At 37.1% G+C, this 27,929-nt stretch overlaps 1 protein-coding gene across 1 annotated transcript; it reads right to left on the reverse strand.

The window, feature by feature from the left end:
- Positions 1–770: 770 nt before the first annotated feature.
- fhip1aa (FHF complex subunit HOOK interacting protein 1Aa) lies at positions 771–27,929 on the reverse strand. The gene is made up of 13 exons (XM_084096687.1): positions 27,689–27,929; positions 17,620–17,749; positions 15,792–16,000; positions 13,852–14,544; positions 11,104–11,262; positions 10,572–10,658; positions 10,319–10,486; positions 9,251–9,330; positions 8,806–9,005; positions 7,063–8,016; positions 6,180–6,358; positions 5,335–5,449; positions 771–4,682 (listed from the first exon to the last, which is right to left on the reverse strand). The coding sequence occupies exons 3-13, from the start codon at positions 15,894–15,896 to the stop codon at positions 4,480–4,482; spliced, it is 2,943 nt and encodes a 980-aa protein (XP_083952813.1). The 5' UTR covers positions 15,897–16,000; positions 17,620–17,749; positions 27,689–27,929; the 3' UTR covers positions 771–4,479.

The following is a 27,929-nucleotide window of genomic DNA, read 5'->3' on the forward strand; positions in this document are numbered from 1 at the left end:
AACAACATACTTTAAATTTTGAATTCAACTGAATTTGAAATGTATGTGAAATTTGTTCAGTTTATGTTACTTTTTATTTTAATACAAATATCTACCCATGTTAAGAAATGTGCTAAAAAGCAGTATGACTCTTAAGAGACAAGATATTTTAAATAAAGTCGTCTTATCCATTCAATAAAAGTTAATCGTGATGGATAGATAGCCCTTTAGAAAAAGGTTTGATGATAGAGACTATTGCTGCTGCCATTAGTGAAAATGAACTGAGGAAGGACCCAGTTTTAAACAAAAAAACCCCTTCGGCTGAAAGGACTATCTGGGGAACAGGAGTTAAATTGTGTCAACAGTGCATGTGCATACATGAGTATCCATGAGTTAACATTACCAAACATACAGATGCAACTTCACCCAGAGCTGTACATGTAGTAGGCTAATGTTAACAATAAATTACAATACAAACATTTGATGCCACTACCAGCCCTTAAGATTATATTTACAATAGCATTATTTGGGAGTAGGCACCTCATGGACTATTCTATAATGTTTTATTTAGGTATAAAAAACCCTATCTGTTTATTTATATACAGTATATATACAAAAATTACACACCGAGCAACCTAACAAAGGAGAGAATTTATGTGCTGTGATTATATATGCATTATGTATTGGAGCTGTAAAAACAAGTATATTAAACAAGCAGCAGAAAAGGGATGTTCGTATCAGTTAAAGCACGGAAGATTGACAATGTTATTGCCCACTAACTCAAATGACACTTCTGTTAGTGGACAAGATGTCTTTATTCAAGTCATCCTGCTTTACATTTCTGACATAGAAACTATTGCCATTTGAAACTATTGTCATTTGAAGGTGAAAATATGAGCTGGTGACATTTCTACAGATTTAGCATTTCTTTTTACAACCAAGGCATACAGAACTGTACAATTTAAGTAATGCTTACCACCAGTAAAGGCAATTTAATCTAGAATTTCTAATCTATCCCTTGTTCACCCCCCTTACAAAAAAAGTCGCCTTCATTACATAAAACTGCATATAAATATCTTTGGACTGACAAGCTACATTGTGGCCTCCGGATGTTTGGTAATCAGGTTTTGATTGACATAATTTGTACAAGGGGGAAAGCAAAACATCCACCTTCAAAAAATGACCACTGAATATGTTGAAGACATTTAATCAAATATGTCAAAAATATACATTAAAATGTCAAATTTTCTCGTAAAACTATTTAAAGCATAACCACCAATGTTCATGATCACCTGCTTATGGTGTGTTTTGCACTAAAAACAAATGTGCTCAGGGATCAGGTGAACTTCCAGAGTTTCAATATACATACATATAACAAGACCCCTGGAGATAGTAAAAATACTTTCAAATCAAGGCAACTTTTATACTAAAAGACACTTTCTCTTTTGCATATGGGGTGTTTAGATACACTGGAATTATATCATTTGCTTTCTTTTATACATTTAAAATATGTGATGTACAGTATGCATAGTCTCTCTGATTGTGTTTCAGCTAAATTAATGCCATTCATGACCATTGCAAACAAAGTCATGGGGATTCAAGAGAAAGAAAAATAGTTTAAAAAAAAAAGAATGTCTTAAATCATTTTTGTGAAGATTTTATGTAACTCTATAATGGTTTTAATACACTATCGGTCAAAAGTTTGGTGTTGGTACGTTTTTTTTTATTTTGAAAAATTCTCAAAAATGCTGAATTTATTTGATCAAAAATAAAGAAAAAAAATCAGAAGCATTGTGAAATATTATTACAATTGTTTTTTAATTATTTAATTGTTTATTTTAATTACATTTGTAAAATGTAAGTTATTCCTGTGAAGGCAAAGCTGAATTTTCAGCATCATTGCTCCAGACTTCAGCGTCACATGATCATTCAGAAATCATTCTAATATGCTGATTTACTACTCGACAAGTAACATTTATTATTATTATTATCAATGTTAAAAATAGTTGCTCCGCTTAATATTTTTGTGGAAACTGTGATGTATTTTTTCAGGATTATTTGATGAATTGAAAGTTCAAAAGAACAGCATTTATTTAGAATTTATATACTTAAAAATCTTAAAAGTCAATTTTGATTAATTTAATGCAATCTTGCTGAATAAAAGTATATATTTATTTCTAAACAAAAAATCTTACGACCACAAACTTTTGAACGGTACTGAATGTCTTACCTCACTAAAAAAAAGACATCCTGATTTACAAGTAGGCGTGTTGCTACTTTCAAACATGTTTGTTAACAACTTAGTTCCTTTCACATTGTAATAAGTTAATATCAGTGATGCTCTACAAGGAACCAGAACAACTGTTTCTCAAAATCCAGCAATTCTACAGGTCAAGTCAAGTCACCTTCATTTATATAGTGCTTTTAACAATATAGATTGTTTTAAAGCAGCTTTACAGTGATAATAGGAAATTAAAGTAACAGAGATTGTTTTGGCTTTACAGCAGCTCTAGAATAAAGTTATTGTCCAGCTAAAGTTAGTTTTGATTGATTCACTTCCGTTGCAAAGATGATTAGTTATTAACTTAGGGGCCGCTTACACGACACCGTTCTAACAGAAAACACTTAACACGCTCCGGCCCGCTCATTCACACAACAACAGTGCCTGGTGGCTCGAGAATGCAAACCTTGAAATAGGTTCCAAGGTGCAAGTCTTGAAACATAAAAAAAAAAGTTATCTCTGCGCAAACTTTACAAAACGCAAACCTGTGAAAACGCTGACGGCGTGCACATGTGTATTACGTGTTTAGTCAATAGGTATGCACGTTTGAATATATATGTACGCAGGCGTGTAGTCTTTCTTTCCAAATTGACCTCAACAAATTACTTATCTGGCCTTTAAAATTATAATACAGAATTTTGTATTGCATCCACGTAGCCATGTGAACTGGAATTATTTTGACAACTTTTTTTCTGTTAAAGGGAAGGGAAGGCACGGAAAGGAGGTCTTCACATGGGGAGAGACTAGTTGACACTTCAGAACTGCGTTGTCGTAGTGTCCAGGCGCATGTGACATGTCCTTCATCAGATCTAGATATGGCCTGGATTCGGCGGACTGCGGTAAACCTCGGGATAAACAGAGAGACTAATATTAGTGTAGACGCCATTCTTCTTATGATGTAACGAGTACATCAGGATTTATGTGAAGTGTTCCCGGTTCCGGCTGACCTAATCTATGCAGCCTAACATTGAATTATAGAAGTTTATAATGTGTTATGTGTATGCTAGGTCAAAGAGATGTGTTTTTAGTCTAGATTTAAACTGACAGAGTGTGTCTGCTTCCCGAACAATGTTAGGAAGACTGTTCCAGAGTTTTGATGCTCAATAGAAGGATTTACCGCCAGCAGTCGATTTTGATATTCTAGGTATCATCAACTGGCCGGAATTTTGAGATCGCAATAGACGTGAAGGACTATAATGCATTAAGAGCTCGCTCAAGTACTGGGGAACTAAACCATTTAGTGCTTTGCAAGTAATCAGCAATATTAATTTATTAATATTTACTTACTTTAATTTATACCATGTTTAATTGGGAGCCAATGCAGTGTTGATAGAACCGGGCTAATATGGTCATACTTCCTGGTTCTGGTAAGAACTCTAGCTGCTGCGTTTTGGACCAGCTGTAGTTTGTTTATTAAGCGTGCAGGGCAACCACCCATAAGAACATTACAATAATCTAGCCTTGATGTCATGAACGCATTAACTAATTGTTCCGCATTTGTCATTGTGAGCATATGACGCAATTAAGATATATTTTTAAGATGGAAGAATGCGGTTTTACAGATACTAGAAACGTGACTTTCAAATGAAAGATTAGTATCAGGTCACTTGGTCAGTTGTATAAAACGTTGACCAGTGTCCAGGTTTACAAAGTATGTTTACTGTATAGAAAACTGTACAGACATGTTGAAAATTAAGTACTAAAGGAATAGGCACTTTTAGTATAAGGCCATCAGGAGAACAATGCAGCAAGAGACATCAGCATCACTGAACAATCTGCAAAACATTCAGTCGTCAAGTGTTGTTATTAATGTCTAATGCCCTGCCACCTCTTAATGCTCATGGCTGTATGACCGTCACTCTTTGGTTTTGGCCTGAAGTTAGGCAGGCTTTATCATTTAGCATTTATGAAGTGAAGGCACATCAATTTATTGCCTTATGGCAGGACACACTGGTTTTATGAGTGATGATTTGTGCTGTAACTGTATTTGCTGGGAAATGAGGCTTGGTAATGCATAAATAAATGATGGAAGTACAAAAGACTGTTTCACACAGCAGACAAAAACATGCTGAAAGAATCCCCCATCAAAAATATATATTAAAAAATTGTCCAAAAAAATCCCACATTAATTTAGAGGTTTAGTACTTTCAACTAAAATTCATTCAAAATGTCAAAAGTTTCCTGGAAACATTAACAACAAACAAACACAGAATCAAAGGCTACTGGTCTGTTGGAAAATGAGAAAGAATGGAGTGTTCTTGTGCAATGGCTGCCAGTTCTTTTAGGAACTCTGTGAAAAGAACTGTGGCATATACCTCAGTTTTGTTTAGGGGAACCACAGTTTTAGGTTGGATTTGGTTCTTCTTGATTCTGTCTGCTTCAGAGCCATGGAGCCAATCTCCAGTCTGTGGACTCTGAGAGTCTAGATTGAAATGGAAGAAAAACCTAGTCATTGTGCAATATTTAAGCATTTTCATAACGTCTATCATTCAAACCAATAAAAGAATGAGTAACTGAACAAGTCAAATAAAGAAGATGAAGCAGTTTATATTGTCATACAAAAACAGCAGCTATGTACCCCTGAAACTGAGAAAAATAACTTCAATATCAAATAAATTAGATTCAGAGTAAAACAAAATGTGTAAATCAGAGGACAGTTTCTTCCACAGGTCTATATTATATTATATTATATTATATTATATTATATTATATTATATTATATTATATTATATTATATTATATTATATTATATTATATTATATTATATTATATTATATTATATTATATTATATTATATTGGGTAATTTCGATGAAAAAATTTGATGTATGCGATTTTGTTCTCTCAATTTTCATAATTACAGACCCTGTGGACAAACTACAGTACACCTGTTGTGTACAACAGTCTTCTTCAGAAAACATTCTGCTGATACAGGAGCAGACGCTCACGGTGGGTCATGTTTATAAAACACGTACATATTGTTCATTCTTAAAACAGTTTTGTGTTTATTAAACTTTGATACATAGTGTCTTAAATATAAAACAACATGACTAAGAGGATATGAACATTCTCTGACCTCTTAATGAACTCTCTCTGGCCAATAAGCAGTGCTGAGCAGCTGTGAGGAGCTCAGGGAAGTCTTTATTATTCGCGGACCACTGCTCTATCTGGTTCTTCACTGAGGCCAGTACCTACAAAATTCAAAATGGAAAGGCAAGAAGGGAGAGAGAAATTAATGAATAAACAGATTCCACATTCCTACTGATACCATGTATTAATGACCAAGCTTCACTGAGATTTTGAGGGCTACATGCTCATTTTGGAGAGACTTTTCCACTCTTTTACTGACAAAGGGGAAATCTAAAAAATACCATAAGTATTGAGTACAAAACCTTGCACTGACACTGTCATTCTGAGATGTGCCACTGAGTACTGTGCATCTGAATAATATTAGAGTTATAGAGACAAATGCAACATTCACACCACAGCTGAATGTGGTCCAAATCAATTTTTTTTTATCCCCCAAATCCGAGGCAATGTTCACAAGCTCTTAAATGTGCCCCACATTAGACATTGGTCTGAACAGGTGACATTTCTAAACGGACCTGCAAACATAAAACACTCAAAACATCTGGCATGTTAATCTGAATCTGAGAGAAATTTATTGAGCTTGGTTGTGTTGAACCTGATGTTTAGTGACATTCCAGGGACTCATTATTTTCTACATTAAGCATGCAATGACAGTGAATATTGAGTTAGTGTGACTTAAAAAGTGAAAGTGGGCCAAATCCTATTTGAAAATATATTAATTAAAAAACAAATTGTATTTGGGCAACAAATATTGCCTTACTGTCCATGTCAAAACATAGAAGAACAGAGATATGTATGCAAGTAGATCAGATAATGTGTGTACTTCAGTACCTGGTATAGTGAGCGGACGCTGGGCTGGAACACCATGTTTGTGTTGAGAAGGAAGGAGCGCAGCAGAGGCTGAGGATAAGAAGCTAACTGAGCCAGGATGCCGGTCAGAAGCAAGTTCACATGGAGCGCGTTACTCGCCATGTTTTCTAGACGAGACAGCAGTACACTCACAAACGGCCCTAAAAGAGACAAGAAGAGTAGAACTCAAATAAATAGAACAACACAAACCCAAATATCATACAGAATATTAAACTGAAGTTAACACTAAATAATTCCAAAACTCTGCATAGTAGTTTATGGGGGCCAGAACTGAAGTCACACTTCATGAGATATTTTAGAATACTTTAGAATAGAATCAGCAACATCAGTTGCAATCTTTCTTGACTCGTACTTTGATTTAATTGCCATGCAAATGTAAAATGATTGAACAAATGGTGTATAGATGCTAATTGTTGAGTTGAACAGGCCATGTGACATCAGAAGCAGAGTACTGCTGAAATTATAGCATACTGCATACTGTTTTACATGAACAGGCAATATACATTAATGCAGTGTTTCCCAACCCTGTTCCTGGAGGAACACCAACAGTGCACATTTTGGATGTCTCCCTTATCTGACCCATATACAGTATTCTGGTCTTGGAGTCTCTACTAACGAACTGATGAGTTGAATCATTTGTGTTTGATTAGGAAGAGTTGGAAAATGTGTAGTGTTGGTGTGCCTCCAGGAACAGGGTTGGGAAATGCAGTATGCTAGTATTCCATGTCTAATACAACATTTGATTAATTGTTTCAGGTATAGAACAAAAATTTGACTCTGGCTGTATCCGAAATCACCCCATAAGCCTCTCATTATGAGTCCATATCAAAATATGTTTTCTGACCTGTAAAAGGCACAGAATGACCCTTGCTCCCACTGCGAGGTTTGGTCCCAAAAGGAGACAGCAATGTTTCTGCCTCTGGTGTCTCAGGTGAGAAAGAGTTAAAGTCCATCTCATCTTCCTCGTCATTCATGAGGTCTGTAGGACTCTTGAGTTCACTGTCTGCTTTTGCTGGACTACTAGGCTGTGCACCCAGAGTTCTAATCAGTTCCTCATACTGGGCCATGAGGTCCTCCCCTTCTGGACCCATTGACTTGTGGTCTGATTGTGACCCTCTCTTTTGACTGTCCATTTCATTTACTGAGGAGCTCAAGCCATTGCTCATTGAAGATTCTGAATTTGTAGTCTTTTGATCAGTTACTGGTCCATCTAACACCTCCTGCTCTGCTGGTTCAGTAGGTCTGGATGAGACATGATAGTTGCTACCAGAGTCATTGGCATCCTTCTGAGCTACCAGGTCATAAACCATAACATCATTCTGAAACTCAGACTCTTCAATGTAAGAGCCCTTCACAATCATAATAGCAGTTCTCCTTAGTTCTTGAATGTGCTTTGGGGGTTCTTCAGGGATGGGACGAGTCTCCTGATCTTCCTCTGGATGCAATTGTGTTGGACAAGCATCATAGCTATCATCCCACTCTAGCTCCAGCATTCTGGGAGTAGCAGTGAGATCTTTGAGGGGTGGACCGGAGCGATGCATCTGATTTGGGGTTTTCCTGCTGGCAATTGGTTGCCGAGTCCTACCTGCTTCTTCCAAGGTACTACGCTGGTATTCCTCTGGAGGAGGGTTCTCACCGTCGTATGGGGCAGACCACACACGGCATGCTCGCATACAGTGACTGATGCCGTTTTGTGCATCGTACAAGTAGTGCAGGTAACTGACATCCAGGTAGATCTCTGAGCCAATGACACAGGAGTTACCACAGTCGTCCTCCTCTGATAGGACCTCCTCTGATTCTAAAGGAAGATATACAAGCAATTTTAAAACTGTTTTTGACACACATCTCATTACATTTCATGACCTCTTTTTCACAAATACTGATCCTAACAAAAGTAGTTCTCTGGAATTTGTATCAGCTTGTAAACACTTTAATAACAGGCACAGACATTAAGCGGATTACATGTCTGGAATGAAGAAATGAAGTTGATGCAGTGAAGTATGTTGCAGATTTAATCCATAAGACGGAAGTCACTAAGACGTGAATGGCATTTCAGTCTACAAACAGCCCACAGAGCAACTGGAGTCCAGTCATCTGAACCAATTTTGATCAAGTTTGATCTCTGTCAACAAATCTTCAGCACATATTTTATTGGAGACCAACACAAAAAGATGCATGAAATCTTCTTGTCTCACTTTTGACATTGAAACCTGGAAATAATTTGATAAAACAACTTTAACAATTACCACTTCTAATGCTATGCAATAATCTAGGACAGGAGTGTCCACTTCTTGCTCCTGGAGAACTAATGCCATGGACAGTTCAGCTTCAACTTGCCCCAACACACATGCCTGGAACTTTCTAGTCAGCCTGAAGACCTTAAATTAGCTGGTTCAGGTGTATTTAATTGGGGTTGAAGCTAAATCACAGGACAGTGGCCCTCCAAGAGCAAGATTGGACACTAATAACCTAGGTCCTTAAAAGATTTAAAAGTCTTGTTATTACAATTATACATTATGCACACTGCAACCTCAAATGACATAATATGGCAAACAGTTCCACAGGAAGTAATGAAACTACATGATACCTATTGTTCCTGTATGGAAGCCATCAGTGACTTTTGACCACAAGATGGAGTCCAGTTTTCTAAGTGGCGGGGGGATGATATCTGGAGAGCAGCAAGAGGGTGTAAGGGCTAGAAACTTGGCAGCCGATACAGAGTAACAGTCTCTTTCTCTCAGGACTCTACGCTGACTCAACATCATATGGTTACAGGGGATCAGGTACCTGTAGGGGGAGGAGAGAGACAACTTATAGTGCCCCAAGATATGCACTTCTACACCAAAAAGGTAAAGTGATTAACATGTCACAATGAACAACTGATACTGTGAGACTGTGGTTTACAGAACAGAGACTATGGTTAAGTTCACACTGCAGCCTTTGAGAATATTTAAAATACATATGATGAAAATCTTGTCAGAAATAGAACAAATGTGTAAATAAACATGACGAGGCAGCAGAAGTATACTCACTTGAAAATCAACTGGAGCATGACATCCTCACAATATAAGCCAATGAGAGTGCGGAACAGAGCCAGAGATACAGTGCCAAGCTGTAACATAAGCACAGTCCATAAAAACAGCCTAATGAAGACACTGAATGTTTAAAAATAATAAACCTAGTTGATGTAAAACATTATTCCATATTAATCTTGGATAAAACAAAGTTGACTTTCTCGTGGGTAACAGGATGCTTGAGGCTCAGTGCTGTAGGGTGTTTTGTTTGAATACACATGCTGTGAAAACTAATATTTGACTTCAAATATTAGTCTCATGTAGCAGAGTCTGCAATTGGAGAACAATTAAGAGTCTGCAATTGGAGAACCTTTACCTTCATCCCTCTACCCAATATACCAACCACTTCTTACAGGAATAGTTCACCCAAAAATCATCAATTAGTCATCCTCATGTCATTCCAAACTTATTACATTAGACTTTATATGGCACCAATGAAAGAATCAATGAGCGTGAGAACCAATGAAGTTTGTTTTTGTGTGTCACACAATCATGTTTGAGCTTCTGCAATAACTGATGAGATTTGTTCTCGCAAGACTTGAGATTTGTTCTCGCATGTGCTCTATGTATGTGCACTGATCAATTCTTATAAGTGTATAAAAGCATCACGTAAATCTGTTTATTATATATATTGATTGTCTCTTCAGCAGACTTTGATAAAACAGCTTAATTCATATGGATCACTTTTATTATGTCTCATGAAGCCTTTGAAACTTGAAAGTTTTGGTGGAATGAACTTTTAATGGTGGGACAGAAATCTCTCAGGTTTTATTAAAAATATCTTCATTTCAGTTTCAAATATGAACTAAAGTCTTTCGGGTTTGGAACAACAAACATTACAAGTGTGTAATTGACAGAATCTTTATTTTGGGGTGAACTAACTCTTAAATTCTTTCGTAGCCTGTCTTCACCCTTTAATACAGTAGTGTTACTAACAGTTGTTCAGTTGCCCATTTTCAAGTATGAACTGTTTTTTTTAGATCGTTTAATATAAATGGCTGACATTCAGAATAAAATTGTGATTACCTGAAAGGGAGTATTGATGCGGCTGACTAGTGTGTCCAAAATATGTACACTGTCATGGCGATGGAGCAGAATGAAGCTGAGGAAGGTGTGCAGTAATGCAGGTTCAGAAACACTGCGTATAAACAGGTCCAGGTATGCTGTTGTGGTCATCACCTCTTCAAGTGTCAGCTACAGAAGATTAGGTTGCTTGAAATTAAATCTTTTTTATATCAGCTGTCGGATCTAGAAAAAAAATGTCTCATGGCTCACTAACCTTGTGTAATGCCGGTGCTAGAACAGGTACCAGAAAACCATTATGGATGTAGCCAACCAGCTGGTTTCTGATGGAAGGATGGGCCACCTGCACACAAAGCAAAGCTAAACTGAGACACATTCACACTATATAAATGTGTTTTCACTTCCTTTTATCACCTTGGCACATAAAGATAAGGGACCAACAATAATGTTTATTTAAAAGCTCAACCTTTGTCTCCTGACATTAACTTCCTCTGCAGATTTTTAAACATTCTTCCTGAAGTCTTGTGTCTGATTGTAAAATGACTGATCATTTTTGCTATAGACCAGGGGTGTCCAGTACTCTTTCTGTAGGGCTATCTTCAAGCTAATTTTAGCTCTAGCCTAATTAAACACACCAGCTGAATAAGGACTTCAGGATCTCTAGAATTTTCCAGGAAGGTGTGCTGGAGCTAAGCTCTGCAGGAAATAGACCAGGAGCAAGACTGGACACCTCTGCTATGGACAAAAACTCAGTAGTGCAGTAGAAATGAAGTAGCAATAGCACAAACCTGTATGACGGCATTGCAGAACTCCAGGGAGTTAAGAAACTGCACAAGAGCGGGCAGCTGCTGCCAGTCTTCACGGTGCAAACAGTGCCACTCCTCACTTGGTACATCTAACTTGGTAGGCAAAGACGAGTAAAGCCCACTCAGACCTGTAGCCAAAACCTTTAATCAAAACAAATGACGTGTTACTCCTTTTCAATCATCTGCAAACATTCAAATCTTCACCTGGGAACAACCTGCCAGGATTTTCTTCTCCTGGCTTTGAAATCAATGAGAAAACATAACTGGATGAATTATGGATGAGCACTGCTGTGGATGCCAGGTTTATAATGTATGAATATTGAGTAAATGTAATAGCCAAATAACTCAAAATGCAACGTGTGCACATTTGAAGAGAGACAATCATTATGTAACAGCACAACAATCTTTAGTTACAAGCTTCCTGGCTTTATTCACTGGCAGATGCATGTGAGGTCACATAGGGCTGAGAGAGCATGTGAGGCTGAGAGTGCATGTCTGCTGCCAGACTCTATTGAAGTTGAGGGTGATGTCATCTTAGTAAGAAGGGTACTCATCTATGGTGTAACGGATTATGCAATTATCTCTAATTACTTTACATAAGCACATACTGTGCTGCTGGAGGCCCACAGTGACAGATATTCGAAAGAAATTCAGAAACAAATTCAGGCATTCACTAAAGCAGTTTGACTGTCCAGTTGGCTTTATTGACTATGTGTACATTCAGTTCTGGTTTTGTATTTTTTTGTTTTGTTCTGTCACATTTAACATTACTTGGCCCAAATTAATGAGCTGTCTTTATGGATTAAAAAATTTCATACAATACTAATAAAGCGTTCAGTGTATCGGTGATAAAAACAAAATCTATTGGTCTAAAAAGTTACAAATAAAACGAAGAAAAAAAAAAAAAAAGGATTTTTAAAAGTTGCAAGTAAATTTAGGCATCTCAACATGCATATTCATTTTGAAATGTACTAAAGATTACATTTAACAGTGTTATTAAATATTTACCTTTTTTTTTAATTAAGATTAACATTTTAGATTTTTTTTTTTATGTGAGCAGAAGATGATGGCAAAAGTTATCTAAATGAAAAAAAAAAAAAAAAGTACCGCTATATTGTGTATCTTAGGCAACGTTCACACTGTCAGTCCAAATCTGATTATTTGTATATCTGTGTATCTCTAAATGATTGACTGGGCAATCCACACTAGGGCAGTCATGATTATGAAATTTGGGTGACGATTAGGCCTAATTGTCTAAGAAATTATGATTATGAGAATAAATAGTCTATTTTAGGGCTTTGAAGATTTTGATGATGAATTGTCTGTTTTAAGGATTTGTCATACTTTTTTGTGCGCATCGTTTATTAAATAATTGTCACAAATTATTGAATTTAATTGAATCCTTTGTAAGTTATTCAATTCTGTAAATAACTGAAACAAATCACAACAAAGTAGCCAATCACAGAAAATATATATATAATGCATAAACAAAAACTTTTATGTTATATGTGATTACTTGTGATTAATCATTTTGACAGCACTAATTATAATATTTATGCAATAAAATAATATAAATGTAATAACTTTGCTTTTCATTTATTACTTAAAGCCCACTTTAAGTTATTCGATACCACAGCAAAAACTACTAGCCTAGCCTTAAATAAATAATTAATAAAAAAAAATAAAGTCTAACAGTAGCATTCAGGTACAGAAATGGTACAAAACTGTGTTTTGTTTGAGTAACATTAATGACAAAGTGACAGCAGCCTATGAATACCTGCAGCTGTCTAAGACCGACTGCACGGATCAAATATAATGATACACATCCTATTTCTTTCTCAACTGTTTACGTTCACTTAAGACATAACCGACTGTTTACGAGAATACTCGCTGAGATGGGGTTTTTTTACCATAATTTTGTGTGTATGTGTCAGCGAAATGAGATGCGAAAGAGGAATCAATTCCGTGTTGGCACACTATCTAAAACATGCCTGTCTCTGTGTGTGCGGCTCTCACGGATCAACTGTGATCCGTTGCATCCCTAATTCTGCGTAAGCCACCAACTACAGATGTTGTCTTACAACATGACAATGTGTATATAACAAGACTATAACGTTTTATGAGGCAGCAGCAGAAACACAGGAGGCTGGCATGTGTGGCTTTATTCCCTGCTACTGTGAAGTGTGTAGACCAGGCTGACTAGCAGTACATTGTAATATTTCGCTCGACCTGCACTTCACAACAACTTTGTTTCTGCAATTACTTTCAGCATGTTTCTTACATGATTACGTTTTATGTGTCATAAAAGTCATTTTTAAAGTCAAAGTCAGGCAGAAAAGCAGTTTTGTAAAAACTGTATTTTAAGTGATTTTTTTGTCGTTCACACAGGCTAAATATAATTGGATTCAAATTGGTTTGACAGTATGAACAAGGCTTTGATTACATTGGGATTCAATACAGTATTTTGAACAAGTGAAATGGGAATGCAAGCCAAATGGAAATTCCTTTTTATGCACTCAACACTTCAGAAAGCACCAAGGTCCCTAGAGACTATTTAATTAAATGGTAATTTAGGCAATGCACAGCATTAAATAAAGTAAGCCTACCACAGCAGTAACTTGGATTCTGTCCAGAAGTGCTCAAGATTATCCAAGTAGCTTAAATAGAGAGGAAAACAAATAAAGAAAGACTATAAATAAAAGAGGACGACCTACAATAAGAGACTCATACCGGACAGAAATAGGTGTTCTCCGCAATGTGTTTGGCCACAACATTGTTCTCAGCAGAGAGAGCCATGATAAGCAGAAGCGCATCCCTGGCCTGCTGTCCGACTGACCCTTCCCGGTGTATGAAAGGGATTAGTAAGGAAAAGATGAGGAAATTAGCTGCTCCTTGGTCCTCACTTGTATGGAAAAACAGCTCCAGGACCGATGGGTCTTTAGCCAGGACACAGCACAGCTGGTTCAGGAGCAGCACAAGTTCTGTCTCCACAGTGGAAGAGCTCGGACCCGACGGCGAGCCAGAGCAGGATGACAGGAGCATCATCAAGGGCTTCAGTACAGGTTTATGATGAAGTAATGGCTGCTTGGCTTGTCCGATCAGCATCTCATACATCTTCAGTTGCTCTATTTTCATATCATCTGTGAATTCTCGCCTCAGGCTCCAGATAAACAGTCTCTCCAACACGTTCTCCATAACCACAAACTCCAGGATGGGCCCCATGGCTCCATTTTGACCACACTCCTCCTCCATGAGAAGGAAGAGCATGTGCTCTACATAGTTCTGCACAGCACTGGCCTCATCGCCAGGGATTGGACCAAAACGGAAGCTGCCGATTCCTCCGCCCCCACCAAGACCGTGACCTCCACCCAGGCCACCAACATTACTGCGCAGTGGATCATGCTTCTCTAGAATCTTTACCACCTGAGAAAATGTCAAGAGATCAGAGATAGTTCAAGCTGGAGAGAACGGTCAAAGTTAACATTTTAACATGCTAATGCTATAGAAAATTTTACTCTTTACAGTATGAAGTCGCCCAAAGTGTTCTTAAAAATAATTAGATGAATATAGTTGATATTATTATAGTTAATAGTTATTATTAATTCTGTAATATATTATGCTAATTAAATCAGAAGTAGGTGAAAGCTGCTAATCCTGATCATCTGAAACAATGAGCCCCCTTGTCCTTGTGCTGACCCATTAACATTGCGACAAAACTCCCAGTCAGGAGTGTCAGACTAAGATTTTGTTATTTACAGAGCCAATGAAGAGGAAGTGCAAGCAAGGGCAAATGGCATAATGCTCTTAGTGTATCATTCATCAATGCAAAGTAAGCAGGAAGAGGTGAAAGAGTGAAAGTGTTAACGAATGCAACGGAGTACTAAACTATTCAAATGATTTGATATGCTGTTACCAAACATACTAGCTTGCTTTCAGAAAACCACCCTAATTTCTGTCTTTAGAGTTTCTCTAATGGCCTGAACTTGTCTTCTGTACCCAAACAATGCCTCCTATGTTCTGGAGCATTCTGCTGAATCAACAGGAGAGGTCAGGAGCCTTATTCACAGTGTAGCATTACAACAGGATAGCCTGTCCTAAGACCAGTTCAATCCAGTTTAAATATACTTACTTTAATTATCGAAAATTGTATATTTTATTATCCTCAAAATAATACCATTTAAATGTAAATATTTTATTTTAATTGTTGTATCATGATGCTTCAAAACTCGTATAAAAAGTAAATAAAAAAACAACACTACTTGTATAATATTTGGTTTGTACACTTTTCAACTAACAACTTATTTGTATAAGAACTGTATATATGCTGTATATTCACAATTCATCTAATTATATACAAAACAAAAGTAGCAAGCAGGTTGTATAGCAGGTGGTAACGGTTATCTTCTGTCTGCCAGTTATATACTGCATAAAACAATATTTCCCGTACAAAAAAAAAAATTCTTTCTTGAGAGTTCCTTAGCAAAGAATTTTAAGAAAAATTCTCTGTAATTCTCATTTGGAGGTCATCACAATGATTGTGTGTTTTATTTTTTTATTTTGCCAACAATAGCAACATGTGTACATAAAACAGAAGAGAAATAGCACTGCATAGTTAAAGAGAGTGTTGTTTATATTTATGAAGAGCAAGATATTGGAAAGATATTGCGTACCTGCGCCCAGTGGTTTTTGAACACAATCATGCATGTTTCAGGGTCCACTCCTGTCAGGACCAGTGACTGGCCATCTCGGTTCCCATCGGCAACCATGGATGTCATTGTTGTGCCCTCACCAAACCATCATGTTCAGGTTGAAGGGTGGCGCTGATGCCAAATTTCAATGTGGACAACTGCACGGTACAGTAGCATTAGACACTGATCACCTGCAGATAAATAATAAAAAATAGGAAAAATTAAATGAACAGTTTCAATAAATCTGAAATTGAAAAAAAAAAGAAAAAAAAGTATTTATTAATTAACTAACTAATGTATTAAATCATACACACATACATACACGCATAAATACACACCATACACACATAAAAATAAAATATAAACATCTATACTTGCACAGCACAAACCAAACACAAATAGTAACATCAGAGAACCATTAGGTTGTGGTCTGTTTCAAATGTGCATCGCTTTCAGTAGATGTCTTGGCAACAGCATTGTGTCATCTTTAGAAAATCAAAGCCTTCCATGCAGGATTTGCTGGGATCATGTAGCTGCCTAAACCCTATACATAAGAAGGACCTCTTTATGAAAGTGAATGAATGCACTGCCATCACTTCTAGATGTTAATTAACAGCATGTGGATGTGAGTGTTATGCAATATCGTAGCCTACATGTTACGGCTTATGTAATGCTTTCTAAAAAAAAAAAATGTAGCAATACCGCATAGCTTTCTCTCTACTGTATATGCCAAGCTATTTTTATCAAATCAATAGGCAGACCCACAGCCTTAAGCATTTAGATAACAGCTATTGGTTTAAACCAAATGTGTGTGCACTAATGATTCTAGATGGACACAAAGGTAACCTTTGTCTCTAGTCAAAAATGCATGAGGGGAGTATTATCTAGGCTAAAGATTCATGGTGTGTGTGTCTAAAAGATGAGCAAAAGCATAAACAATGGCATTCTCCACAATCCATGTCGTCTAGAGTTATTTCTAAAGAAAGATCACACCTCCAAGAATGCAGTTGTGAAAATTAAGTTGTGACCAAAAATCATATATATTTGAGATATATTATTGCACGCTCAGGGTATTCTCTCAAGCTTCATGAGATGCATGCTGGGATGCCGTTTAAACATATAACATATGTTAAACATTTCCATGTAGGATGTTTGGCTGTTTTTCCTTCACATTCATTCACACTCATCAATTTAAAAAATATTTGAAATAAAATAATAATAATTTTCTTTTATAAAGTCATTAATATGTAGGCACAAACTGTTTGTCTAAAAAAATATTTCAAGCAGTTATGTATTTTATATTGACCTTTAGATGTGAGAATTGAGATTTGAGAATTGAGAAACTGATTTTTTTTATGAAGAGAACATTTTTAATATTTTTCCCTTTAAATAAATACATGATGCAATGCTAAATACAACACTATAATACTAACTAAAACACTATATTAAAAACATAATATGCACATTTTATTCTCATTCTTCTTATTAACAATGGTCAAACTAGTCAGTCTCTCTCTACATTAGATTCAAGTTTAAGAAGTGTTCTCAGCATAAGCATGTGTACAGTACACCTCTTCAAACAGGACCCTAAAGGAGTGCATCACACACCACAACTGAATCTTTACACTACACTAACCAGCCAATCAGTAGCCAGAAACCATGACCCATGCCTGAATTAGAACCAATCAGTGCAGAAAGCTCAATCTATCTCAAACATAAATGTGACAGAAATAGGCAGAGATACACGTGGGGCCATCCACTCTCACTAAAGAGGGGAGACCGTCAGAATGTTTTTTAAATTTCCACCTACCTCAGTCAGACTACTGCTGAAAGCTGCTGCCGGGGATAAAGTATTTTGTATGGCATAAAACATCCACATCTTCAGAGGTTTCAGGAGTCTCTCCTGAGACATGTAGACTGAGATCTAGTCATAGGGGGCTCTGAAAAAGATTTAAAAAGGAAAAAAAAGGGGCCAGGAAATTACTAGATGGATCAGAGCAGTGACAAAGAGCTTTAGAACAGTACTGCAGAAGAGCGGGAATGAGAATGAGGAAGACACCAGAAGAGGTGGGAATTCAGAAACGCAGAGAGCGGGAGAAGGGGAGAGAGGGAACTAGTGTCTGTGAAAAATTCCAAAGTGCAACTGCATAAAATCCTCAAATAAAGTTACTCTTAAATCCCATTTAGTAAATGGACAGACACAAAGAGCATGAAAATCCTGATCCCATGAGCCACTGCAGCTTCAAGAGATAATGTTTAAACTGCTGGGGATAATTTTTCCCTTCCTTTGTCAGGACCAGCCCTGCCAAAAAAATCCAGGTTCCCATAGGGCAAGTTATATATCTTGAGCACCAAATGGGAATATTTGAATTAATTCTGATGGATCAAGTGACACTGAAGACTGTGGCCAAAGACTATAGAATAACACAGGACGAGTCACTCGTATTGTTTTGAAAATGGAAAAGTGCAAAGCTCAATATGGCGGAGTAGTAGGGGGAGCCTTCTAAATAAGAGCCAATCGGCAGTTGGTAAAGTCATCGCATCACTGCAGCTGCCGTTAGAAGCTCCGGTTAGTCAGATGCGCACTTCTACTGCGCATGCGCATTGGCTTGATCCAGCCTGAAAATTTGTTTTATAGCAGTGGTTCCAAACCCTGGTCTAGGAGCACCCCCAGCACTTTTAGGGGCCTCCCTATTCAAACACACCTGATTTAACTCATCGGCTCATTAGTAAATACTCCAAAGCATTGTTCAGACTGTCAATCCAAATCCGATTTTTGTGCATATCCGTTTGAAATCCAATCAGATTTAGCAAGTGTGAATGGCAAAAAAATAATAATAATTATAATAATCCCATGAAATGTGGAATAGAGCCACACATACCAGCCTCCTACAGTTCTGCCGCTGCCTCCTAAGATGCAGTAGTCCAGCGCGGCGGCTACACATTGTCATGTTGTAAATAAGACAACATCTGTATTGCAAACCCCTCCATGTTGCGGTTATTGTTGTTATTTTTGGCGTACCTACCAACGCAACGTCATTGCCATAGAAATAAATGCAGATATTCCAGGAAACTAAAGAGCGGCATGGGACACACAAATCGGATCTGAACAGTTGCGATACACAATGTGGACAGTCAATAATTTTAGATCAAATTACAATTGGATATACAAATATTTAGATTTGGACTGACAGTGTGAAAAGTAGCCCAAGACCTTAAATATGTGTGTAAGATAAGAGAGTGAATGTGAAGTGTTGGGAGTAGCCTACTCCAGGACCAGGAAAAAATGTATGAACGGGAAAGTATTTTGAAGAATGTCAATGTTCAGCACAAGAAAGAAATGCATACAGGTTTGAAACAACTTGAAACAAGGGTGAGTAAATGATGACAATTTCTTTTTTTTTAGTGAACTATTCCTTTAAGTTCACTTAAATTTGTTGTAGATCATTATACATGAGGTTATGATGCCTTCGGAAGTTTCCTTACATAATGCTTTCATACAAAAACATTGTCACTTAAATCGTAGACTGGGTAGCAAGGCAACCATCTTCAGTTTCAGACACATACTGCAACTGTGCATCAATGCCCAAACAATGTACCAGTGTGACAAGTGGACAAGTACATCTACTGTTAAGCATATGAACCTGGCTAGTGACTATTCAGCAGCATTTCGCCACATGCCTGACCTTTACTGAGCGATCCAGTTGACTAGACACAAATCAAATTCAGTTATATTGTCTGAGTGCTGTGTAATATGAGCTTCTGATAAAACTTGCAGGAAATGACCAGGGTAAGCGTTCTGTTATCAGAAAAACGTGACCCAAATTGCACATACACTCATTAATCAGTGTGAGAGAGGGGTGGACAGAGTAAACCACTGGAGAGGAAACTACACTGGATTCTTGATCTTATTCTACTTCTTCAAAAAGATCAGAGGAGATACTGGGACAAAACTGGGACAGAGGCACTACAGATATTAGGAAATGACTTTCCTGACAGAGCAGCACAGATGTCTTATCTTAGTAATGGTCTAACGTGTGGGTGTATGAGAATGAGGTCACTCATGATGAGCACACAGGATCTGAGTTTACCTCAGATTAACAGCACTTATCCAATTAAGGTCATTTAGTTAAGTATGTTAATTAGATACTTTCCACTTCCTGAGAAATTACAAACCACAAAAAAAAATAAAAAAAATAATTTTAAGGTAAATGTATAATCCAAAAAGACAGTCTCACAACACTTCTCCATTTTTGCCTGCTTAGGACTGAGAAACTGAATTTTATCTGAGCACCAATGCTGGTCACATCCTATAAAGCAGGTATGAAATGACATCACCCTATAAATGTCATGCCACACCACTGAAAAACAGGTTTCATGTGTTTGTAGTCACGCCAAAACTCACAGGACCTCATAAGATCACCTGTTCCCATACGAGAAAAAAAAAAAAATCACTTTAAAAAGTAATGTGATAGTGGTCAGGGCTGGACTATTTGTTTGGAGTCCCTTTGTGATTGACTCTCCTTTGAGAATGGGTTGGGTTTCACGCCCCGCAGGCCAAAAGGAGTGTCCTTGGAGCTTTTCATGCTGAAGCGAGAGGTTGAGTAAGACAGTCCCACCCTATCACAGGGCTGTCGTAACTTGTGTTGGAGACTGTTCTGTGCGCATTCATTTACTAGCACTTGCCTGACACATTCCACACCATATGTTCGACTGCCATATGTCAGATCAGTAGCTCAGAACATTCATTTGAAGCAAGGTTGAAATGAGGTCGGTTAAATGAACAGCAGCATTACTCAGAAAAAAACCTCATTAAGATATATGTAGACTTTTACAAGTCATTGAAATTTGGCATTAGGGTTAAATATTGAAACGGAACAAGAAAACATACTGAGTAAAAAATCTATTCTATAAAACTACACTTTAAATTCTATTCTTAAAAATAGTTTTAGTGTATTGAAAACTAAAATGACTCATTTTAAATGCCACATGCAAATTAAGTGTTGCATGTAGTGTGAAAATGGGTATTCACTGGGATTTGCTAAAGAAAGAATACATTTAACAAGTTACTTTTTTTTAAAGATTAAATTTAAATGAGTGGTAAATGATGGCAAATATAATTTAAATGAAAATAGGGGCAAATGAACAAGTATAATTAAATATTCAATATCCAATCATTTCATAATTAATTAGCTCTTGCAATTCATTTGATTAAATGTTTAAATAGACTGATAGCCACAGGCATGAACATTTCAGAAAAATAAAATAAAACCACTAAAACAAAATAAAAATCTATAGGTAAAAATTACCAGTATCACAAAATTACCACATTACCAATAGACAGTAATGTTTTTTGATCTCGAATGACTTTGAAGATGGGAACACCTGGCCCTTCCTCTTTTCTCTTTCACTCTCTCTCTTTCTGTCACACACACAGTGATGCACGTACACATGAAGGACGCCCAAGCAAATCAAAGCAGGGACATTTGTCATGATCAAGCGCTGTCTGAAGACACACAAGGGAATTCACCAGGAGTCCTGCATGGTGCCCATGGTGACTGGGTGACGTGAGGGCTATTACAGTGACAGAGACTACTGAAAAATTTACAATGGATGCAATGAGACAACTACAGCCTCAGGTACTGATCCCGGCTCAGGTCACGATTTCTGACCTGAAAGCAAACCCACACATGGAAACACATTTTCAAAAGCTACACCTGCCCATGGAATCATAAAGGGCAGCAATGCATTAAGATCTTTAAATTATTTGTTTTTGTTTTGCAAAATGCAGCAGATAACCAGAACCCTTATCATAATTTTATGGCCTGTGAAGGTTTTACTGTATGCACGCTAGATCCAAACACGTGCTGTGCGTTTATACTGTACTGTCTGTTCCCTACCCAGAGTTCAAAGCACCTGATCTGCATAAATATTATTAACACACCACCTGTCTCTATCTCCTGACTGTTGGGAACTGCACAGGCCTAGAGGTAACTTGGGACCAGTAACTATGGGGACATTCGCAACCCGAGTGTTACTTGCAAACAGGGAAGTGGGTTGGGGAGACAACGACTTTACATAATGCAAGAACCCATGCAAATATGGCATGTTTGCATGTTTTCATACAAAACATGGTTGGTGTTCATCTTCTGTTTACAGAGCGTGACTGTTTCCACACTTACAAGTAATAAAGAAAATCTGACACAACAATCCTGACGAAACACACACAGAGAGAAACAGAAAATCTGTGACACCAAGCAAGGCAATCCTTCCCAGTTCCCACAGAAGAAAGCTTTTCAAAATGAAAGGATTTTATGATGCTGCCTGTTACACTGAGATAAAACAAAACTATGGTGGCCCCATTAAGTCAAACAAAGGAACAGCAGTCAGGTGTTTGCCTTTTGTGATAAAGTACACCATTATGTGAGAAATCCTGCAGGCTTAAAGGTGTGCTCACTATTTAAAAAGTAGTTTTATGCTACACAGAGTGGGTTTTGCTCTCATGGGAGCCAGCAATAACATTTACAATTCCTTTTTGTGGAATATTACAGCATTTATTTTAAGTGATTTATCCATGCACACATCACTTTTTTTTAATTCATGTGCCCTCATAATCTTTAATCTGAATAACTTCCCCTCCCTCTTGAAACAACATCTCTTCTTTTTTTTGATGATGTGTTTACTGGCACGAGGGTGGGACATCCTGTCACTCACATTAGATCACAGCAATAGCAAACCTCAGCCACCCAATCATCCAATCAATTCGCAATAGACCAAATCAAGTCCTACCCTATACTTTTTTTTTCTTGCTGTTTCACTCAGATATACATCACAACTTCTGTTTCATGCAGACTTTAAGATGACATGACCAACTGTGTCACGCAATGTACTGGGCTACTAACTACACACTATTTTTTCAGTGTTTGGGTAGTTTTTGTGTTGGTTATAGAGCACAGGCTTTTTGCATTCTCTTCAGAGAGCAGTTCTCAGGGCCACCAAATTGGTGAATTTTTTTGGTGAAATACATGTTTGCGTATGTTTTATTTCATTTATAAAATTGTTACTGTGCTGTAAATCATTTAATCTTATGCAAAGCAACATACCCTGTATGCAAGTCACCTAAACGACAGTCGCACCGGAATTGAAACACCTGATTCCTTGAATAAAATAAATGATTTTATGCGCAAAGATACTGAATCTAACTGGGCACTGTTTGTTTATGGGCAAATTATAAATTCAGTCAAAGCATATTTCAGCTATGAGCGAAACGCAGGGTGGCGGTCTGAAGTTAGCAGTTCTCCAGCCGAACACAGTGGAAACGGGATAACAGAGACTGATTGATTACACTTGAATTACTTTTAATGTTTAATTTTTACTTCTTAAATGTTTGTTAAACTGGCAATAAATTAAATGTTGGCAATATCGTGTACATGTTTTAAAACTGTATAAAATACTGTATTAAGAACTACTCATTGAAAAAAAGGAAGATATCATGTAGACCAGTGGTTGTGTGAGTATTTGACAAATGTTTAGATGATTTAAGTTAATCTGTAAACTACTAAATCATGCATAAAGTAAATAAGATAGTATTACTGTAAAAATAAATGAATAAAAATCAAACTATTATGCTGGGTTAAACAAACCACACAGCTTGCTGGGTAAGATTAGCCCAACATGTGTTCTGTCCTTTATTTACCCAGCAGTTGGGTTAAAAACAACCTAAATAGGCAAAATACACAAAGTGGCGCATTCCATAGATGAGAATCCATTAACCACATTATTAGACCGTTTTATAAGGCTGCATGGTATATTAAAATAATTTAAAAATCATAGTATAGCATATAGTGCTATTGTGAAATCACAAAGGCTGCGATTCAATTAAATAAGTATATGCCCAGCAGGTTTCAGATTGAAGCGCGACGCTTTGTTTACAGCGTGTAGGTTACGCGTTTCTTCCAGTATCTCAGAGCAGCTCCGTTCACAGTAAATGCTGCTCCACATGAACTCAGTGTATCTGCATGCGCTGTTTGTTTGGGTTTCTAATAACATGCATTTAGGAATGCATATAAAGTCTGACGTGCTTGGTGTTTCATAGCGAAGTGTTACTCCGTTATCATTTACATGTGTGGAGCGAGCGCGTCTCAAACTCCATCTCTGCATATTCTGTGAGTTTGGGAACGTTCATCTGGGAACGCAACGTGCGCCATTTCACCAGATTTGTTATGTAAATCATTTACAAACCTACGCCAACACAGGAGAATACATCAGTAGGTTTCTAAATATGCAAACTGTTCATTGCCAGTTTGCATGTTTTGATGTCCACATGTTCTTTGTAATGCTGTAGCATTTCTATCGTAAAGAAGTGACCAAATATTAAAGACTAAGCAGACATTTTAATGAAATGTTTGGCCAATATTAAACAAGGATTTGATCTGCTGTAAAGTGTAACAACAATCACCAGGCCGTTGGCGCCTCTGCAGGCATTTGTTATAATTTGTAATGTACATAATATGATTGTGTTTATATTATGTATATTACATTATGCAGTTTAACAGTGTTGTTCAACAAAATCATATGATTACTTGCTTTAGATACTGTGTTTGAATGAATTACTATTGCCTCATTTTTAAAATAAATCTATTTTAAGTCATTTTAAAGGCTATTATTGTTTGCATAGGTCTATTTTTAGTACCACAAAAAATATCTGATTACTCGATTAATTGTCAAAATAATCGACCGGTTACATGATTACCAAAATAATTGTCACAGCCATAGATTAAGAAAAAAACATTTCAAAGTGCACCTGCATTGTATTTTTCCAGTATTATATTTAGTCATTGAAGAGTCCTTAAAAATAGTGTTAAAATATTGTCTTGTTCTCGTGAACCCAATATTGTGTATCGTCTCATCTTGTAAGTGAAGAGTATTGTCACACCCCTAATAAATGCATATGTAAACAATAAGAAAAACAAATGGTTTCAAATCCTCATAAGACACACCTAATTCGACAGCGTAATCTAGCAGGATGGCATGGGCCTGTATGAGTGCCATTCGCCTGTCCAAATAGAATAAGTGTAAGTACAAAATAAAATGTACAAACAAGCAGTGCCTGCTGGAGAGATGAAACTGAGAAAATTCATAGCTCCCAAGCTACAGATTGAGGATAAACAGCAAAACATCAAGCACAAACAGGACAGCTACAGTGAAATGCAGCAGCCAGCTGCATTAACCATCAAGATTATACATTTGTTGCGATAGAATCTGAAAATGTAATTTATCAAACGGAGAAAAACTGGGGAACAAAACCCAAAAGCAAACACAAAACCCAATTTGATGGAAAGGGTAAAAAGAGAAAAACAACAAAAACAAAATGTAATTTTGTGTGAAAGCAGAAAAATGGGCAAAAAAGGGTAAAAACTAAATGTAATAAAAAAAAAAAAAAAAACGAGCCTACCAAGCCACAGCAGTTGATAAGTTTCATGCATCCAAGCCAGCAGGTGTTGTCATGTAAATGAATGGCCAGAACATTAAATGTTTTCCGTTTTCAGTTGAAACCGGTGTTGTGTAAGCGGCCCCAAATAACTAATGATTTTTACAATGGAAATGAATCAATCAAAAACTTACTTAAGCTAGACAATGACTTTCTTCTAGAGCTGCTGTACAGCCAAAACTATCTTTGTTGCATTCATTTCCAATTATCACAATTAAGCTGCTTTGAAACAATCTGCATTGTAAAAAGCGCTATATAAATGAAGGTGACTTGACTTGACTTGACTAAAGCCCAACACCATAGGACGAAGAAGAGAAAGCAAACAAAGGCTTACTGAAGGCACCTTTAAAATGATTATTGACCTTCTCTTGGCGTTAAACTTAGGCTATTCAAGTTCAGGATGTGTTCATGAGTACCAATCTCGTAATTGAATCATCTTCTGAAAATGCCTAAGGAAACAACATAAACACTGTCCTGACATGATTCTGATATAACAGGCATGCTACATCATTGTTGGTTTGCTAGCATTTATCAAAACGTGTGAGATGTTATAATGAGCAAAGGCTGTTTGTGTATGATTCAAAGGGGAAGGGCAAACAAAATGAGGCAGATCGTAAAAAATGATAGAAAGAAGAGGGAATGTTTGCACACAGAAAACCCTCACGACGTGGTTTGTCTCACAAAGCAAAAGAGATGCACGCATGCTCCAGTTACACAAGTCAGATCAAACGCAGAGATGAGAGAGACACAAAGTGCTTTTTGAAGTCTGAACGCTCTTTGCAGTCCCATTGAGACATTTTTTCCTGTAAGCATTCAATGCCACTCTTTCACCAGGAGTCTCTGATGATTCAGTAAACACGATTTATGAATAGAACATAATAAACCAGAAATTAGTGAAATAACTGGAGGCAGGGACTCAAAATTTTGTTTGCCCAACATTGTGACATTCATAGTTAAAGTGATATAATAATCAGTCACTATTCCCCCAGCATTCCCTAGTGACTCTAATGTCACAGCTATGCAGTACTGAAGGTTGGTGTGTGTGTGTGTGTGTGTGTGTGTGTGTGTGTGTGTGTGTATATGTGTGTGCGTGTGTGAGATTTAATCTTCAACACAAGACAAGGCTGAACCAGACAGGCAAGCAGAGGGGAGGAGCTACAGCTGGAATTGTAGGCTATACTGAAGTTTAGAAACAAGTTAAAGCTGTTAATCTGTCTTCTACTGCAAATCCACATAAAAGTAGCATAAAATCAACCTGAAGGGTTTCTCCTTTCAAAAACCATACAATCCATTATATTCAGCTTGGCAGCTACCGGAAAGCATCATGGACAAGCTTTGAGATGACGCATTTTAGAGTTACTGAGACTATATCTATGACAGGCAACTGTGGGGATGATAGCATACGTCAGTGTTTCCCAACCCTGTTCCCGGAGGCACACCAACAGTGCACATTTTTGGATGTCTCCCTTATCCGATCAATATATTTCTGGTCTTGGAGTCTCTATAAACAAGGGTTGGGAACCACTGGCATATGTGACAACAACAGTATTTTTTGCTGCTGTAAGCACAAATAAAATTATTTTTTATAAAATTACTTATCTATTTCAACTTAGCCATAAAGTCACATGGTTCCAACTTCCATCACAGGTGCAACCAGAAAAAAAGCTTCAGATGTGCAACTTCTTCACTTGTTGCTGAAGAATAACATCACACGCAGGGATCTAGAGCATTCTTGGAATTCTCACACTTTCATACTAAATCTAGCAGTGATTTTCTCAGACCCTCCCGCTGTTCTGTCATATATTTTGGTTTCTATGTCCGTTTCTTCTTCCCCCTTAACTTACATTTCTGCTCAGCTCCCCTTTAATTTTTATTCCCACCCTTGTTAAAGTTTTCTTGACTGTCTCCTTATCAGTGTATAAACGTTTGAATTCCAACTTCGTTGAGCCAATCCCAGCATACACACAGCATTACATTTTAAATAAAAATGATCCATGTGTAAAATATAGGTGTTTCCTGTGTGACCAAATTCAAACAAAACATCTGTTGCATTTTTCATGTCATGTCAACAAAGAAACTTGGTACACTACACAAGAGGAAGATCTTTAGAATGGACAATGGACTGGGTGTATAAATAACTAGGTAGGTTATTAACTATGTGGTTATGTAAATAACTAGAGTTTTGTTTTAGTAGTCATGGCTCCATTAAGAGTCCACGCATGTTTTTAACCTAGATCAATCTGTTCATGTTCGGGGCTGGATTGGAAACAAGGTAGGCTACAACTTCGATTTCGAGCAGAACAACACAATAACCCGGTAGAATATGCTTTTTTAAAAATCATAAAATAAAACAGCACCAACATAGACAACATTGTAAAATAGCACATACTTCGCCTTTAATGTCCAAACGCTTTTTTTTCTTCGACACCTGTCAAAACTTCGACTAAGCTGCTCCGTGTCCCTGTGTTATATTCCTCTGTCGTTGAACCAATCATAATACCGTCTCTTTTTCATATTTCATAATCGTGGCTCAGTGCAAATCGCCGCGACGGTTCTATTTATCTGTCAGATCTCACGTTAAAGATCCAGAGAGCTCTGACGCCACGGTTCTTGCTCGGTCACCTGAGTGT

This window comes from Abramis brama (assembly GCF_963993115.1).
Source record: "Abramis brama genome assembly, chromosome: 2".
In the NCBI taxonomy this organism is placed as follows: Eukaryota; Metazoa; Chordata; class Actinopteri; order Cypriniformes; family Leuciscidae; genus Abramis; species Abramis brama.